Source organism: Contarinia nasturtii, unplaced genomic scaffold, assembly GCF_009176525.2.
Source record: "Contarinia nasturtii isolate CC-2019 unplaced genomic scaffold, AAFC_CNas_1.1 Cnas_scaffold_1565, whole genome shotgun sequence".
Classification (NCBI taxonomy): domain Eukaryota; kingdom Metazoa; phylum Arthropoda; class Insecta; order Diptera; family Cecidomyiidae; genus Contarinia; species Contarinia nasturtii.
In genome coordinates, this window is record NW_022198900.1 from 214487 (window position 1) to 234815 (window position 20329).

General features: G+C 34.0%; 1 protein-coding gene across 2 annotated transcripts; it reads right to left on the minus strand.

Moving 5' to 3' along the window:
* Positions 1-221: 221 nt before the first annotated feature.
* LOC116346525 (protein FAM135A) lies at positions 222-18436 on the minus strand. Of its 2 annotated transcripts, none has more exons than XM_031776612.1 (11): positions 17920-18436; positions 13462-13904; positions 12238-12464; positions 11834-12068; positions 11301-11421; positions 10917-11075; positions 10072-10465; positions 7594-9760; positions 4032-4243; positions 3616-3856; positions 222-3481 (listed from the first exon to the last, which is right to left on the minus strand). In XM_031776612.1, the coding sequence occupies exons 2-11, from the start codon at positions 13536-13538 to the stop codon at positions 3280-3282; spliced, it is 4035 nt and encodes a 1344-aa protein (XP_031632472.1). In that variant the 5' UTR covers positions 13539-13904; positions 17920-18436; the 3' UTR covers positions 222-3279. The 2 variants fall into 2 exon arrangements, with proteins under 2 accessions (XP_031632472.1, XP_031632471.1); XM_031776611.1 differs by having other exon boundaries at positions 10072-10468.
* Between the last annotated feature and the right edge of the window lie 1893 nt (positions 18437-20329).

Consider the following 20329-nt stretch of genomic DNA (forward strand, 5'->3'; position numbering starts at 1 on the left):
GTGCTGTTAATAATTGTCGAATACATATCAAACATCAACAATTTGTTTTTTTCTATGAGTGTTTTACTCATCGATTTATTTCAATTTGTGTTTTTTTTTATTGTGTAATTATTCTCAACTAAAACATTTCACTCTATTTCTTAATAGAAAAATGTCTTTTCTCATAAAGTTTATTTTCATTTTTTTTTATTATATGAAAAAATTGATGCTAATTGATTCGCGTGAATTTGAAAAAAGATGTGTGTATTATGCTTATCATCAATATATACTTTGTATGAACAGTAAGAAAGAAAATAAAGAAATAAACAAAGTAGAGAGGTAAATAAGAAATTTTCAGAGGATCCGAAAATTCGGTAAAATCACTCCAGAAGATCTGAATTTTCATTTTAGAAGAACCGAAAAATCGGTTGTCAAACATTTAAAAAACAAATCGGTGAAGTTAAATAAATGAATTTGGTTTGTTTATTCTTTGAATAACTAAAATAAAACGGATTGCAATTACATTTCAATTTTTTTGCTGAAATTGATTTGTTCCTCGTTTAATGAATCAGTTTCTTCAAATGCTTCAGCAAATATTGCGAATATGAAATGTGATAATGCTATGTGATAAAATTAAAATTTATATGAAATTCAGATTTCAGAGAAGCATTTTTACGAGGATCCGAAATTTCGAATCAGAGCAGCACTTTTAAATTCAGAAGATCCAAAAACCGGCAGAAGATCCGGTTATTAACCTCTCTGAAACAAAGACTACGATTAAATTTATGATCGCAAACATCAAAATCGCAAACATGAATACAAACATTTTTCGATTGTTTCTTTGTATAGTATTTTTTTAGTCGATAGATAGTAAATAAATCTTTTTAACACCTATAAAAAATGTATAGAATTTTTTGTTTTTTGTTTGGTTTTTTGTTGATTGGTTCTCAATTTAGTGAATTTGCACATACTCTCAAATACTAAATATATTTGTAACGATAGTTTTTTTTGACGGCGTATTTCCATAGTGGGGGATGGTGAAAAAAGTTACAATAAAATCTGTGTTAATAACATGTACAATGATTTTTTTCTTCTTTCCCACGTGTGTCAACGTAGTTCTAAATAACATTTTTGGTTAAACGGTGTGTAACTGTAAACAATTTAAAAATATTGATAAATTTTTATTTAAAATCTTTGTGTTCTTTCGTATGTTCGAGAGATCATATAAGCTTCGCTAAATACTAGTCTACACAATACAACGTGGCTGGAGTTGAGTAAAATGAGGATTGCATACAATGTTTTGTATATATTTACTAGCTGCTTTATTAAGAGATGGCGAAAAATATGACTTTTTTTAAATAATAAAACTCAGACTCAAATTCGATATAATTGACTTTTCTCATTCGACTAACTAGACCGTTTGCTTTCACTTCACTACCATAAACAAAACATCTTTTTCTTCTACAAATACGTATATTTTCCGTCTAAATATAGAGCATATAGGACACCGTCAATTCGATTGAGATAGGAGCTATTGTGCCATTTTGTGTATGCGATGAATCTTTTTAAGCATTTTTTGATTCTCATCTACTTTTATACTTTTACACACCAAACGAACAGCGTGCGTGTGTTTGATAAAAATCTTTGCATTATCTAATCACAATATGATTTTTGATTATTATTCTTTTTTTACTCTAACACTTTCCGAGAGGAAAAATCCATTAGCTACAATCCGTACGCATTTTTAACTATAATTCGTGTCATAATATATAGATCATTTGTTCGGTTTTCTCTGCTTTGTTAAATATAAAATTGCTCATCAGCCAATTTTACTAATTCACTAATAAATGGTGTATTTTGTATACATAATATAATATATATATTTATTCGTTTATATAAATCATTGCCCTCTCTAAAGATAATATTTTCGCAAATAAACATATTCGATTCTCTTCATCCTACTACAAAACCCTAAGCCGAATCTAACCATCGATCGTTCGTTTTTGTTTTGTTCGTTTTGATTTCTTGTTTCATTTCATATAATACTCTATTCTGATTCTCTGTTTTGTTTTCTTTTTTTAATTTGATACTGAAGTTTCGATTGAAGGCAAGAGTTTAAAAAGTTGAGATATTTTGGTGAGAAGTGTTCGAAGTATTTTGTTTTGTAAAAATTCTTTTGTGTATGAGATTTATTTGTATGGAAAAATTGTGCATGAAAAAACCGAGAAGCCACTGTAAAAGTTATTTTATTGATTTAGTTTTATGTTAGAAGTGATTTTCAATCTTTGAAGAGAGTAAGAAACTCCTAATGACAATTGGAATCGGAAAAAATGAATAGATTTCAATCTAAACAAACAACATGTAAAGAGAAATTCCCCGTATGTTTTTAGCCAACCGAAAATTCGGGAGTAAGTCTTTCGAAAGTCGCACCTCTCAGCAATACACAAATGGTAATGCCGAGCTCGGCCGAACATCTATCGGAAATATCTGTCTACACTTCAGTGGCCTAAAACGAAATGTCTTCTCAATTTTTGGATCATTTTCGCATTTAAATTCGATACAGATCCATAAATGATAATTGGTCAAAAAATTGGCACTTTTTTGATTTTGTTCAGAGTTTTGATTTGATTGCTTGCAAAAGCTACAAACATTTATATTCCAACTTAAAAATTACTTGAGAATTGCGTAAAGAAAACGATTAGATGGATTCGGTCATATACATATGAATATTGAAATCTCCACGTAAAATGCATACATTCCTATAGTTTTTGCACGATTTGCATTTATTTTCTCTTCATATTCTTCAATATGACCGAGATCATATATATACATAATTTAATATATTGCGTAAATTATTTTGGACGCATTCAAATTCATAAGCATTTTCTTACAGTGTCACATACATAAAGTTCTGTTTTAATTTATAGATTCATTGAATTTTTTCTTTTGAATATCAGTTAAAATGTTCTTTTTTAACGTCACGATGATCAATAAGACTCATTGTGTGTTGTAATGACCAATTGAAGTCAAGAATGTTAAAAGATAAAAAAAAATTCGAAATAAAGACAATTGAAATAGGCCATTGTTCACACACACTAAACAATTCAAATAGACATATTTTCCAAATTTGGAGGAAGAGGGAATCACAAGCAATTTTTTTTTTTTTATATTTAAATGAATTTTCGATTTTCTTAAACACAAATCTTGGAATTGAATGTTGTTTCTTAAAAAGGGACACATTTTTCTTTTCATAATCATTCTTCTTCTAATCTTCTTCTCTGTTTCACAGCAGGCAGGTAACTAATTGACGTCTTCGCTAAAGTATTTTAAACCAGCGACCAATAAAAATTTCTCGATAAAAAGTTCGGAATCGAGTACGGCTATGTGAGCAGCGCGGCCAATCAGTGCATTTGCAGTGTTTGGCAATGCATGCTGTACATCGTAACGAATAAACCGGACGGGCCGGGCCAACATCGGCGATAATATATTATGGATCATTTCACTGTGAAAAGAGAAAAGAAAAAAAATCCCGAAAATAAATGGTTAGTAAGTGAATAATGTAAGTGCACCTCTTGAATACAGAGAGTGTATAATAAATAGAAGTGAAAGAGAAATTTAAAAATGCAATTGATTTACCGATAGACTGCGCCCAAAATTGAATTATCGCGAACAGCCGCCTTACACAGTTCCATGCGAGCAGAATGAGAGGGCACGTATCGGTCCTGCGATGATCCACACAGCAGCACATTTTTAAAATAATGCAAAGTGCTCTTTTGACTCAATTTATACAAAAAACACTTGCGCAAATCGGATTTATCCCGCATACACAATTGCAATAATGAACCAGACTTTTTCCACTTTTGCATGAACCACATGCCTGTCACATAAAATTGCAATAAAATTGCACATTGCACACAAGATTATATATATTATGTGGCGGAGTGGAATTTTGAAGTGAAAAGAAGAAAATGAAAGAGAATAAAAAACAATTGAAACTTCTTCCTTTTTTTCGTCTTCACCACATTTTGATGCCGACAACAAAATATACGTACCCATATTAACCAAACCGCTGCTGTTGAAAAGCGTGCCCAAATGTGGCCCGGATAATGAAAGGAATGTATGCAATCGAGGCAGAATTGGACGAAGTTGCGGCCGTGATAATGCCGATCGAACGATTATCGTACCCAATGAATGTGCCACAAAGGAAATTCTCGTTGGATTCAAACCACAACTGTCTATATACGACAGCACCTCCGACACCAATCTTTTTTTTGTTGTTTCGTTTGAAAATAGGGAGAGAGAAAAAAGAGAAAGGATAAAACGTGACAATGACATTTTTTTTATCAGAGTCTGAATTCAATAAAACGAAATGATGGTAACACACCAAATAAAATGCAAAACTGTAGCACTGCTAGCGCCACTACGGACAACTATTGAGCTCTAGCGCGTTGGTTGCAACTGAGCAAAAGTCTTTTCACTATTTGGCGGCAACTTTTTGTAGATTACATTGAATTCCATCGTGGCGCTAGCAGTGTGACAGTTTGGGCATAATTTCGGTACGGATGGTAAGCTTTTATTGTCTCTTTGATTTTTATCCATTTCAAATTAAGCTTAAATCATTTTCGGTTTTACTTTTCCGCACACATAGTGTAAGGTGAAAAGTATTGTAATCGGTCAAAATTTTGAAAACTTCAGAAACATGTTTTCTGGACGTTTCTGAGGTCAGAGAACCCGAATCTGGCCGTTTTGAGCATCGTTTATGTTAATCCTAGGGACAAATCATGAAAACAAATGCATCATTTTTGAATAAATATGCTGTGCTTTCAATGAATGCAGCAAATGTATCACAAATTCAACAAATGTTGAGCAAATATACAAATGTATCACAAATGCGGCATTGTTGGCCTTAAAGATAGCTTGTTGGAAATGGCTTAAATAAAATTGAACTAATTAACTTCAAGTCGCTTCAGGTATAAAATATTTAGAATTTTAATATTATCAACTCTTTTTTTTTTTCATTTTGTTGTCCGAAATATTAAAATTATGCTGAAATAAATATACAGTAAAACCTGTCAATAACGGAACCTGGAAATAGTGGAATTCTTGTCAATAGTGGAAAAAAATTTCCACCATTGAGATCTCCATACAAAATGACCTGTTAATAACGGAAAACGGCAAAAAACGCTCACCCCCAATAGTGGAAAAAATTTGGGAAAAATTCTTTTGATTTGCTAGGGTTTTTGGAACGCGAGAGAAATTCTTTCGATTTGCTAGGGATTTTAGAGCTGTATTTTGGAAGTCAGTTTTTTCCGATTGGAATACCCTTTTTGCTAGAATTTCCCATGCGAAAAATTCTTTTGATTTCTAGGATTTTCTTCTAAAATCATCCCCTGAAAAATTTTGCTAGCTATATAATGATGAAAATATATGAATTTCTTCTTTTTTTTCACATTTTCCCTCAATAATGGAAAATCATTTCTGAATTGGCATGAAAACCTGTTATTAATGGAACCTGGGAATAGTGGAATTCTTGTCAATAGTGGAAAAAAAAAATTCCCCGTGGGATTCCGTTATTGACAGGTTTTACTGTAATATTACTAACTTAACCTAACTTTCGCTTTGCAAATGTTGAACGTGGTTGAACGTTATAACTTTAAACTGTCTAGTGGAGACGGTAGTGAATTCGCCACGCAAAGAAAAGCTTTTTGACATCGGTCGGTTTTTGACATCGGTCTGTGATAATCTTTTCGAATGTTTTTGTCGAAAAAACCCGGGTAATTTTTATGATTGCTTTGTAATTGTTTTGTGGCAGACATTGTGTCGGTCTCATTTTCAAAGCATACAGTTACAGAAGAAAAATCGAAAAAAAGTGAACATAATTCAAAAAGAATGCAAATTGTATTTTTAATAGAGTTTTATTGACAAAAACATTCGAAAAAATTATTCTTTATTCACTATTCCTGTTTTTTATTCATTCATTTGTTATTGTCGCTTCATATTTGTTATTGTTTTAAATCAAATGTCAAAAACAGACCGATGTCAAAAAGCCCGTCTCCACTAGACAGTTTAAAGTTGTTACGTTCAACCACGTTCAACACTTGCAAAACGAAAGTTAGGTTAAGTTAGTAATATTATATTTATTTCAGCATAATTTTAATATTTCTGACACCAAAATAAAATAAAGTTGATAATATTAAAATTCTAAATATTTTATACTTGAAGTTAATTAGTTCTTTTTTAATTTCGTGATAAATGAGATATTCTCATTAGCTGCATTTACACAGTCAAGTATACAAATGTCGTAAATCAGGGCAAATATTTGCAAATGTGTACAAATATTAAAAAACATGCAAATATCTTTGGAAATACGCAAATTTTTTGCAAATACAGAATATTTGCAAATGGTGATTTGCCCCTAGTGTTAATCTGTACGTCGTACGTTGTACGTCGTACGCAAAATTTGTTAGCAAGATTGCGCTCATCGTAGAAACTTAATTCAAAATCTGACTTAACAGGATGATTGGGGGTCCCGAGGAATAGAAATCATTAGCTTTTGAGCGACTTTGGATGATGGAAAAAAATGTCATGCCTGTAGTGATACCTATGAAAAAGAGTCCAATTTTCGTCCAAAAGTCATACTTAATGTGAACTTAAACACTCAAAAATATGTATTGGGGAGTTTTTTGGCACAAGAAAACCGAATCCGACGTTAGTTTTGAGATACAATCAATTTTTGATACAGTTTCCTTGAAAAAATCACAAAAAAAATGAATTTTTGTATGGGAGCCATGCCTGTATGCTACCTTAATGGTGTGAAACTTTACACAGTCTATTTTTTACACAAAAAAATAACATTCTGAAAGTTTGAAGAGATTTCAATCAAAATTGGCGGTACCTCCCATACAACATTTTCAGTTTTTGGCTCAAAAATGAATATTTTGTATGGGAGGTACTCTTAATTTTGGTTGAAATTTCTCCAAACCCTCCGGATGTTTTTTTTTTTGTGAAAAAACAACCTGTGCAAAGTTTCACACCATTAAGGTAGCATACAGACATGGCTCCCATACAAAAATCCAAATTTTTTGTGACTTTAGTTATGAAAAGTGTTTCAAAAATAATTTCTATGGCAAAATTAGCGTCAGACATATTTTTTATATTTAAGAAAGAAAACAAAATTAATTTATTTTCATCTACGACAGTTCGAATAAGATAAACCATTGGAACATTATCAAGGAAATGAAGAACCACTACTTATACTGACGTAATCTTTAGCATTACAAAATGCCAAATCACAAACATTATATTTTTTATAGTGTTTTGTTAGAAAATAATAGAATACTTTCAAATGTCGTACAAATGGGTTCATCATGAAAGTGTGAAAAATCTTTTCTCTGGTACTTCTGCTATTAAGAATATTTTGTTGCCAAAGTGGAAACATATTTTTTGGCCTCAAACTTTACGCCGCTTGAAAGGCTTGAAAAATCGAACAAATATTATTTTGAACTTTCTTAATAAAATACGCAACTACCACCGTGCGGAAAAGTTCGTAAGACTCTTTATTTATTTATGGATTTTGAAAATATTTTTGAATTTGATAAAGAATGGTCCACTTACCGGTCAGTCATGGTTTCAAAATCAGAAAATGTGTCGCCTTGATTGCGTTCGGACATTAAAAATTCCAAATTTTCACCGGGTAGTCCGAGCTCCAAATATGTTCGCACCAAACGTAAATCGGCTGAATTTCCATCCAAACCATGAACACAAACGATTAAATGCATGCCATTTCGTGATAGTAGACGATCTTCATCGTTGATATGATGGAAATATGGTAATTCCGATGCAAATTTTGCGAAATCACAATACATTTGGCCGGAATATTTGATTTGCTTACGGAATTCAATACGACATTTTTCATGCGACATTAGAGGTAGCGTGACTTTGGTTTGTTTATTTTCCACACCATTATCATCAATATCAGCTTCATCAATGCGACCCTGTCCATTCGATTCTTTGTTAACACATTCAATGGTCGGTGGTAAGACGTGTACACGATAAAAATCATTTTGATAGGTGAGATCGCGGTTACTTTGTGATTTTATCATGCTTCGACATTCGGCCAGATCATCGTCTAAATACTCAATGGTTTGACTGTCACCATCGTCATCATCATCATCGTCATTGTTGTTGTTATTCTCATTTTCGGTGGTGCTATTTGTTGAGCTAGTTTCATATGTTGGTGGATCACGAAATTGATCGGGTGGCGTTAATAAATTTAAATTAAATTCTGATTTTGATTTTTCGCACAAATTTTTACGAAAACAATTTTCTTTTGTTTGAAGCATTAAATCTTTGCGTACGTATAAATGGCGTTCGGGCAGTGGTTTTATTTCATACCAATCGTCTTCCTGTTCACATTTGATACTGTCAATTTTTAAGTCTTTTCGATGATAAATTGATCGATTTCCATTGATTTGCAGGTATTGACCATTTGTTGGTATAACATCATTCTTCTCACATCGATCCGAATCCGATGCGTTCAAACTTTTCTCACTCATATTCCATGGGCTATTATTATCGCTAATTGATTCATCGCCGTTGATATTCATCATCCTCACTGGCCAATTGTTCATCGATTGTGACGATGACATTGTCAACGCATTTTGTAATAAATTTGGTAAACTTTCACTAGCCACACGTGCATTTCCATTTGTATTTTCCATTCGTAATGGTACACTCGATGAAAGTGTTAGTTTTCGTTTACGTTTGCTAACTTTTCGGATTGGTGACGATTCATTCTCTGAACTCGATATATTTAATTTATCCACTTCTCTGGCTTTGGTGTGTGTAAAACTTGTTGTTCGTTCGCTAAGCAGTTTTCTATTGGATTTTTTTAATGCAATTGGTGGATTTCGTGGCATTATAATACGCTCAGATCGCATAACAAACAATTCCGGTTTTCCATTACACGGAATCGTTTTTGCTGTTAACGTGGTTAATTCTTGTTTAACCGTCGTCGTTGATGCCGTCGGTTTATTTTCTTTAAATGATTCGTTGTGCGACAATTTCTGCGAACTAATGCTATCAAGTGTAATCGCTTTTGAACAACCTTTTTTCTTGAGTGAACCGCTACATCGTTGCCCATTCCAATAATCACCGTTCGCACTTTTCGTTCGTTCCAAACATTTGCGATGATTTGATGACACTTCATGAAATGCATTCGAACTGTTACCAATTTTAAATTGACCAATATTATCAGCATCGGATGAACAATCACCAATTTCTGCATGTTCAAGCAATGCATGTTCGTATGGAATTAAATGCGTGCCATATGCATAGTTGCATTCAATTCCATTTTGATGTGAATGTTTTTCATAATTATTAATTGCCGATAATTCTAATTGATCAAGTGATTTACTGTGACGCGTTGGAAAGACGGGCACTGCACCGTTACCGTTGCCACTACCACTGCCATTGCTTATGCCATAATCGTAGAAATGATTGGGATGAATTGTATTTGAAACCGAAACGGAATGTCGTGCAGACATTGTTCGTTGAACAAAATTTTTATGGGCCGATGGTGAAATGGTGAGACTGGCTTGTAGCACTTCACCGCCAAGTGCAAGACGTGGAGTTAAAACACCAACAAATTTTCCGCCACCATTGATCACACCATTTGATGACGACGATGATGACGACCAATTTGTATGCATTGGACACGCACAATCATTTTTGCAGCAACTCTGTGATGCTGGCGTCCGTTCGTCGGAATGCTTTTTAAAATCTGATTTGAAGAAAAGGAAACAAAATGAAAGAAAATCGACAAAAATTTAATCACACTTTGGTATGACAGAATATTCGTCGCAGATTTTTCCAGATAAATCGTACAGGAAATTGTTTTTTCAAAACCGATTTTTTTTTCTTCTTTTGCTTTGAGAAAAATTGGAACATGTGTCGCAAAGTAAGCAAAGTTCAAGTGCTTTTGGCATTTTGCCAAAGAATTTCTCTTTTTTTTGCGTTCACCCAAGGAAATGCCGAACATTTTTCGGTTAAATTACATGGAAATTGTTGTAATTCAGTAAAAAAAATACTTACGTCGATTATTTGTGGATTCAGTGAGACCTTCGTATTTATCTTCGAATATAAGCGGAAGTGAATTAGCATCACCGTCAATTGGTGTACAGTGCACAGGCAGCAGTGGGAGGGAATTGATGTATCGCGATCGTTTCGCCGCTTCATAAATCGCATTATAATTTTGATAATTGGAATCATTGCACATGGTAGCCGTTTGACGTGCATTACTTTTTACAAAAAAACCTTCGGCAAAACGTTTTACACGAAGTATATGATGACGTTTTGCCAATAAACTATGCACAGATGGTTGACTTCCAACGGTTAATGCATGTTTCCAGCATAATGAACATTCATCACACAGTTGCTTTAAATCAGCTTTTGCTTTTTGCAAAAAATTCTCATCCGAATTACATTTCTGCTATAGATTTTTGGAAGTGACAAAATTTCAATATATGAATAAATGTTCAGCGGAATATTCAAAATGAGAATAGAGCTTTTGATGCAAAATTCAAACTTTTAAATAAATTCACTCAAGACAATGTTAAATGTATCTTTATGCATGACTCTTGGCAGCGCCATCAAACTAACAAAGTAAAGTCATTTCCATAAGTGTTGGATGTTATTGTATATTAATCAAATTTAACATTCTCCTTTGAAGTTTTTCGCTTTTTTTGAAGTCGCATGAAAACATACGAGCTTTCATGAAATAAAGACAGTCGAACTCCATTAGTTCAAACCACTTGGATTTTGAAGAAATTTCTTCGAATTTTTGATTAACACAAATTCGTGAACTTTCTTTGAAAATCTTCATGATGGAATCATCACATGGAGTTCATAAATATGTTGAGAGAGAAAAAAAATGGCACCTTTGTACGGTTGGTCAACTGTTCGAGTTCTTCAGACGAATTAATATTGCTTGTTGTGACATTGATCCATTGATTGGGCAATACGCAGCTAAAATCGGTTAAATTTGTTTTCAGCGATTCCAATACTTCGATGAGTAAGGCACAAATTTCAGCATGCACCTATTTAACATCAATCAAAAACGAAGAACTTTATTGATTTGAAAAAATATACAATCTATCAATAGATACAAATTCAACACGCAAAAAAGAAGAATGATCAAATTAAAAGAAAATTGTCTCATCCGAACCAATGTGTCATTCATAAATTCAATTTGTGCAAATCAACATACACGAAAATGAAAAAAAATAAATGTTCGCAAATATATCAATAAAAAAAATGTTAACCTGTTTGGTGAATGATAAACGATTGGATGTTGCATGTTTTGACGGTTTATCGATATGATTTGATGAAGTTCCACCTCGACAGCTTAATCTTCCGTTCCATGTTTTTGAGCTCTTCGTAAGACTATGTGGCGCATCGCGTACAATAATAATCGAATGCATTTTAAACATGCATGAAAACGCCGAATGTGTATGTGTGAATGGATGAGAAAACAAGCGCAACAAATCATCGAAATGAAAATTTCCACCGCAAAACCGAGAAGTGTAATACAAGAGCGATAGAAAAACAAGTGAGAAAAAAAAACAAATCATGAAATGAAAATGGTATAAAAACATGGCATTTTGCAATGGAAATTTAAAGGGAAATAGAACTTTTACAAGTCACATTCGCAATGTATGTGAGAATGTGGCGCTTTGCATTCATATATAATAGAACCTTTACATGGAGATTATATTATAGATGTAGATTCGTTCCTTCCGCATTTTTGTATTCTACACACACGGGGAGAAAGAGAGAGAGACAGAGTTGTACCTACCTATTATACTGAAACGCTATTAAACTTGCATGAATGCCCAAACTAACGGAAGCCATATGAAAATAATCGAATAACACGGGCAAATGATAGTGGAGACCCCGAATCGGATGAAAATTCAAATTCAGTGTACGCGATGAGACCAGATTCAGACCGGGCGTCTGTTCGCCAAACCATAATTCAACGACTAATGAGAATTCGGCACGCTCAATCGATTGACGTATATTCTTGCTATCGACTGCAATTTCGGTTTCGGTGTTTTTGTGGTTGATGATGAACAATTTAACAACAACATCGGAAATATATATATAAAAAACAAACAAACAAACATTATAATATGAGCCAAAAAAGGGAGTCCAAATACATGTGTGAGATGTTATTGTTCCCATGCAATTGAACATTTTTACCTGGCATTCGTACACGGAACAAAACCGTATCTCTGAGTATCACCTCTTCATTTCGATAGAGAATTTGAAATGTTTTCGATGTACCAGCACCACGAATCACCGATTCTTTTTTTGTCGTTGACGATGTGATTTCTTCATTTAAACTTTCCAATACGCTCGGTACGATCGTCTCTATCTGCACTGGTATTCGCGGTGACACACGTAACGAGCATCGCACTTGATAGAATCTGAATGTGACAGTCATTTGATTGAACATGAAATGAAAAAAAAAAACACACTTTATATTAACAAAGAGAACTATTGAAGCACTTAAACAGATAAATAATAATAATAATAATAATAATAATAATAATATCAATGGAAAATATACGATTTTTGATACCATTCACGTTTTCATATTTATGGCACGAGGTACAAGCAGATTATCGGGTATTTTATAAATCGAACTCAATGACTTATTCGTATAAATGGAGAAAAAAAATTGAGAGCATATATGCCTATAGACATGGAGAGGTAAAAATAAAAGAGCGAATTGTGGCGAATGAAGTGGATCTTGGGAGACCTGAATTAATAATCCAACGTTCGAGATATACGAATAAAAGATAAAGTGAATTCGAAATAAAATATTAAGCGAATCCAATATGCTTTTCTTTGATCGGTATTGAATGGAATCAACACGTAATCTGTCAACATATATTCCGAAGACAAAATGCACCAAAATACCTAGACGATGAGTCATTGATGACGACGATTTATTTGTTGTTTCTTTTTCTTTCATTTCACGTAGCGTATATATTTTTTTAAATATCCAACGAATATATTGAATTTATTCTTACATTCGTTCAAATATAATCTCTTGTGCAAATCATGATTTGCCATCGATCGATCGATCGATGAACATGAAAACGGCTGAATGACTTTTTCGGCCGAACCAACACAAAAAAAAATCATCGAAAAAGATTCAGCTCGAAACAAAGGATACATGCACACACATCAGCCATTCTTGAGAGGAAAATTTGTTTTCGGTAAATTGAATTGTCAAGTTGTTCATGCGACGATTTCATTATTGAGATAACAAATTTCATTGCATGGATTTCAAAAAGAGTTAAATCGATTTTAACCCCGTATCTCTCTTCTACGCTTTCCATTCGCCCTCGTTCGGTTCGGTTGTAAAAACGAAAGCGATATAAAGGATAAACGAAATAGTCGTATAATAGTACTTACCCTCGTTGAAATAAATCGACATTATGGAATTTATAGAATTCAATCGAAAATTCAATGATCGATTCTAAATCGGCCATGTCGTTGTTGATGCAATGATTGCGAACACATCATTTGCAAATTGCTGCTTGATTTCGATGAAATTTTCCAAATGGCTCCCGAAATTTGGCTGCTCTCTTCACTCACCCAAACTCTGTCTGTCTCTCTATGTCGTTGATTTGTCTGTTTTTTTTGGAGGGGTTGTGGATTTGCGCTATTGTATGCTTTCGAGCCAAATGTGGGCGTTAAACGATAATATTAAAAAGAAATCATCGTCTGTTTCATGGGTCTTCTGCAATTATTGTCGACAATATTGTTGAGGGGTAAATTTGTGTTTGCGTCAATATTTTTGATTGAAAATTTCGCTTTTGATTAATTTTGATAGAAAAATGTTTGCGTCTAATTTCCTGTGTTGATGAAAAAAAGAAACAAGGAATGTGAAGGCATAAATATTAGTTATAACAGAAAGCTTTCTCCCTAGAGAAACACAGCACACACGCACAGCGAGAGGAGCTCTTAAAAATATGTGTAACAACATGCGCCCGCAAAAGCCAATCAATCATAATCAAACTAATTGATTTTGCACATGATTTTAAATTGTAATCAATTGTTGTTGTTTTTGCACTTGGCCTGTTGTATTTTATGCGGATGCACGTCAAAATATCTTTACATACATCGTTAGACTACCCATTTTTTTTCTAAAGAAAAATGCAATCACGGAATAATCTTCAATGGCTTGAAAAACCGCAGGAAATTGTTAACGTAAAACAGCAACAGCAGAAAAAATGTGCCGAAGGTGAATTGAAGAAAATAAAATCGAAAGAGATTTCAAATGGGAATAAACATAGCAACGGATAGAGTAAAAGGAAATTCGATTAAGTCGTCAATGTGTTGCATGTTGTCAATTGGAAAATAATGATTTGCAGTCAACTTGCTTGACATTTCCATAGATTTTCTTTAATTTACCCAACCTCAATGGAGACACACACAACAAAGGTAACATACACACAACAATGACACTCGCTTGCCACCTACTTAATAATGATAATCATTACTATAGAAAAAAAATAAATAAAATATATGCATGAATGAGCGAGCCATGGGTGAAAACGTGACACACAAAGGATTTGTGTACATTTTTACCGTTCGGTTTGGTTACGTACGCGTTTCTTTGTACAATGTGACGACAAACAGCATTATATTTTCGACATTCTAATATTCTAATTGTTTTTGAAAATGCTGGAAACGAAGATAATGACGACGAGGGTGACGACGAAGACGAAGATGGTTCATAGGAATAAACAGACAAATTGAATGCCGATGCGATTATGTTATTGAAACACTATACAAAGCCATTCATATGAAGGCATTGGGGATGGAAATGTGCTTTCTTTGTACACACACACGCACGCATCTTCACCTTTTCCTACTGAGCACACACACACACACACACACATGGTGGGTCGACAATGTCAGAGACCGAAAAAAGAGTACGCAATACATATGAACACACAATGTGAATGAACAGAAATACAAAGTTTCAGGATAAAAAAAAGAGAGAGAAACGGCATGGTGGGAGTGGGACAAAATATAGGTCATAAAAAGTGGTTGTTAGGAAGTCGTTTATAATTTGACTCTCTGACGACAGAATAAAATATTAAGCGAATTGAAGAAGAGAGCGGCGAATTCAAATAAATGGCTAAAGCGAAGTGTCGCCGTCGTCGTCGTTGTCGTCGTCGTCAATGTTGTTCCAACAAAGTGATGGTGGATGACATGACACACTGAACACGAAGCACTTTGTTCCATAGTGTATCACACAAATTAATCCAACCATATGAAATAAAGAAAAACAACAACAAAAGATTGGACTAGCTAAAGGAGAAACGAAAAACGAAAACAGTAGATATAAAGTTGAGGCAAGAGAATATTTTCAATTTGGATTTGTAACAAGAACACTTCCATTAATCCGGTTCAGAGAGAAATATGAAAAGAAGTGGCAGACACGGGGCACGGTGACGGAGACAGAGCAAAAGAATGAATTGTTTTAATACAAACCACAAATGCATGGAGTAATCTATTAAATGTATGTCGTATGTGTCTATCGTATAGCTTCAATGCACAACCATCCAAGTCCAATTGGCAAAAAAAAATCCAAAATCTACACATTTTCAGCGCATCAATTTCAAATGTAAGACATTTTACGGGCCAATGGACAACAGATTCAAATCGGATAACGTTCACCACATAAACCACAATATGTAGATATATTTATGTCTCAAGAAGAAGTGTCAATGCTTCGAAGAAAAATGATACAACTTTGTAATTTATACATGGAATAATGAGAAACAGCACAATGTAGAGGAGGCGCCAAGCAGTGAGGAAGAGCAGTAGGGGAAAGAAATCGCCGAACGCTTCAACGAAACGAATTTATGTTTTGCACTCATCGAGCAAATGACGTGAAAATAACTGCACATATACATGCAATATGTGTACGGCACGTGAGTAATGCTGAGTGCATTGAGAAAGTGTGTTATACGTTTTTGGTTTCAGGATGAAAAACTTCAGCACGCGCTCCGATTGCATATTAGTAGAAAACTTTTCATATACACAAAAAAACAACAACACATGTAAATCATAGACAGTACGGTGGTATCTTGAAAATTGTAGCTACTGCTGTTTTTATAGCGGCCGTGGTCGTTGTCGTTGGTGATTCCGTTATTGTTGGTATTCGATTCGATGAGAAATAACAATAACAATCCGATTCCCGATACATTCCAAGTCGAAACACGCGTGCTGTCCGACGGACGTTCGTTTATTTTATTTATTTTGCGATAAAGCACAAGCTTACTACTGTGATCAAAAAGGAAGGTGAATTTGTCATTCAAACTTCGCACAGAAGTGGAATTGTTGAAATAATTAATAATTGTTGAGTAATTAAATACGTTGTACTTTAGGCATAGGGTACCAAAATGAGAAAATATGTCAAAAAATGAGAATTTGGTCAACTTTTGGCAAATTTAATCCCGATTTTTTCGGATCTATTTCTGAATGAAGTTGGTTCTCTCTTGTGATATCATTACTCCCATACAGTTTTCATTGACAGATATAAACTTTTCTGAAAATATTTATTGAATGTTTCGAAAAAACCATGAATCGCCAAATGAAAATTTCTTGATGTAAACGAACAGAAGTAACTCAAAACCTAATGGAGATACTGACGTGCTACGAAGCAAATAAAAAAGAATTTCAACAATTCCACCTCTGTGCGAAGTTTGAATGACAAATTCACCTTACTTTTTGATCACAGTAGTATATCATTCGCTACATACATTCATTCAGAATTTTAAACAAACACAACTGATTTTACCAGTCAATATTTTCAAATCAAACAGACACCCAGGCACAAAATTCATCAATGTATACCGCATATTGGGTTTCAAGAGAGAAAAAAACTGACTCAGTCATGCTTTCTCTTTTTTTTTCTCTCTCTGTGCCTCTATCAGTTCTTTTTACACACAATTAATCGCACGCAATCCATGCGAGCCAATTAGAATGAAATTTCTATTGATGTTTTCATTTTATTCGTTTCAGTGGCTTTCAAATACAATGTTTTTCGCTTTCACTCTGTTTATTTGTGATGGTCTATCGTCAATTCTACCATTGCTGTACCCGCAAAACATTGAGTAAGTCAAATAAAAAAAGAGTGCACTTTAAAAAACTAAATGTGCAAGTGCAAAACATGCATTTAAAATGTAGATTTTGTCGAGTGTCATTTTTTTACCGATTCTTTGACGAAATAGAGAAGATGAAAAAAAATATACAACAAACAACAAATCAGCTTGACATATAAACATATATTTTATTTTCATCCATTTTACGTGATTTATAATTTTTTTTCGCTTGAAATCTGTTCGGTAAAATGCTAAAAATAGAATAGGCACAAACAAACGCGTGCGACAGTTGACAACAACCACAACAACAACGACGACAAAAATGACCAAAAATTCTTTTGCCATTTTCATTTGCCTTTCGCACTATTTCTTTTTCTCTTTAGTGTGGGCATTTCAAATTTATATCGTTTGTTTAATATACAGACATAAATTGTATTTTCCCGTTGCACGCATATATACGCTACATTAGCCTCTTTTGCATTTCGTTCCTCTCTCTCTCTTTCTCTCTCTCTCTCTCTCTCTCTCTCTTTTTTTTCTGTGGCGTTTCACTCGAATTTTTATTAATGAGCACACACATGTTTGGGTTGAGCATTGACTGCGCCAATAAATTATGGGTCGAAAATGAACAATCAATCACGAACTTTATCGTTTGTAACTTTGAAATCGACCAAGTTCATGCGGTCTATGTGGATATCTTCTGTGTATCTTTTATGAAATTTCACTTCACCCCAAAGAGCGACAAAAAAATTACCGTTTTTCTTCATTTGGTATCTTTGAGTGACGCAGCTTCGTTTTGTATCCTTTTTCTTTTCACGTTTGCTTTTGAATCAACGTCTTAATCTTCTTTTCACATTTTAAAATAATTCACAATGAAAAATGTCATATAGCCAGTCACTCACTTACATACACTCACAGTAAATTTCTTGCTTATTTCTTTTACTTGCTCATAGCTTCCCGTTACATTCAATTAACAATTTGAATTGAATTTTTTTCATTTGATTATTTCCATTGTTGATCACCAAATTGTTGATCACAGAAAACACAATTTAAGGGATATTCAACGACAACACCCTGATTTTTTTTCTTCTTCCAAAAAAGAAAATACACTGAATATATTATATTATATTAAGATAATGAAATTAGAAAGGAAAATGTTCAATTTTTGATGAGAGAGCGGCAGATAAATAGAAAATGTTTCTGTCTTGAATCTTGTTGGGTAGCGTAGTGTATTTCTGTCGCAGAATAATCATACGCTACATGATGCCAGACAATCGTTCGATGTGAAACTGAAAGCATTGGCCAAACATGCACGCAGTTAAAGCTCTCAGTGTCTCATTCGCCCTCTCGCTCTCCTTCTCTTTCGTGCCCGAAACAGAAAAAAAAGTTTATTTTGGTATATATGCTGAAAATAAGGAGCGAACAAGCGCACGTTTGGTGGAAAATGCGAAACCAACAGAGAAAAATCATCAATTTCCTTTCGGCAACGAGCGAGACGGTGCGATTGTGTATCGGGTGACAAACGATGTGATGAATGTATTGGTTTACGTTCCGTTTTGTGTATGTGTGCAATTCAATTTTGAGCTAAAGCATTGCTGCTGCCGCCACCGCATGTGCTGCTATTGGCAATAAGTTTGAGTTGTGTATTTGTGTTAGTAAATGAGCGAGAATGTGTGCGTGTGTGTGTGATTCGATGAAAATTTGGAAAGTCGGAAAACGTTACACAAGAAAAAACAACAATTCAAACAACAACAACAACAACGTCTACAACAGCATAAAATAGGCATACACGTGCGCAACTCTATTCAAACGGTATCGTGTAGCACTATGACAATTTCTGTTGTGTTAATTCGTGTATAGTAGGCGACGTGCTGAACAACAATAAGGGAGTTAAATGAAAAACGCAAAACACACAACATTATGTGCGATCACACGACGATAAAGCGGATACTTGCACTTTGTATTTTCATAGAAGATGTTATGAACTTTTATATACTGTGTTACGCGTAAACAATAGTGCACATTGTGCAAAAGTAAGCGAAGAATAATAAAAGCACAGCAGTGGCAGCAGTAAAAACAACAATACATTTTTAGGAATTTCCTTCAACTCAATGTTTTTTGTGCTTATGTGGGTGTGTGTGTGTGCGACCACAAGATGCGATTTTCATTCGTGTGCTCATTTTTCTCATTGAATATGCAAACGTTGAAGAAAATATTTTTGGGTTTTCATTTGTTTTTCTTTCTTTCCTGCTTTCTTCCGTTTTTTCTCTCGATAAAATGCTCTCTTCTCGTGACCAAATTATCTAATATAATGTTGGAGCTTGTTTTGTTAACCATGTCATTATTGTTCGTCGAATTTGAAACGAGAGAAAACGAACTTGGTAAATGATGTAAAAGAGGAACATGTTTTTTTGCGCTTCGATAATTTCAACATTGGCCGACCGAATGGAAGAGAGAAAAAAAAGTGCCGGAGCAAAGAAAAAGATACAGAGCGAATTGAATGCGCGGAGAGAATGTTGCAATTCAATTGAAGGTGCAAAAGTTGCCTATTGTGTATCCGAAATTCACTCACTCCGTTTGAATTGAGATATTGTAATATAAGCTTTTCACTTAACCGCTGTGCACCCACATTTACCCGTTACATTGATGGGATTTTTGCTTCGTACGATTTTTCCCCTTTTTCTCGGTCTCTGTTTTATTTCCATTCCATTTTATTATTATTATTGTTTATTTATGATGGCTGCCTCGCAATATTCGGCACATGCCATTGACGAAACGAAATGTGGTCTTGCTCTCTCTCTCTCTCTTTCCAATTACTAGAATAGCATTCAGTACATTCATTTTTTATATTAAATCGCTTGTTTTGCACTTTTCACGGTAAGAGCCAAAAAAATGGCGTTGTAATGCTTTTCCAGTAATTACTTGACCGACAAAAATGCTTGCCAAATGCATACCATAACATTTTCATTCAAAGTAAAATTAGCATGGGAAATAATTCGATATGATGGCAGGTGGTGCGGTCTATGAACATTTTCATTGCCATTCAATTTGCAAAAAAAAATTTAACGCGTCAATGCTATTAGTGCATGAAATTATGTTTTTGCTGTATCCCTTGTCGCACACACTTACACATACACCATTTCCGAATTCAATTTGTTTGACAA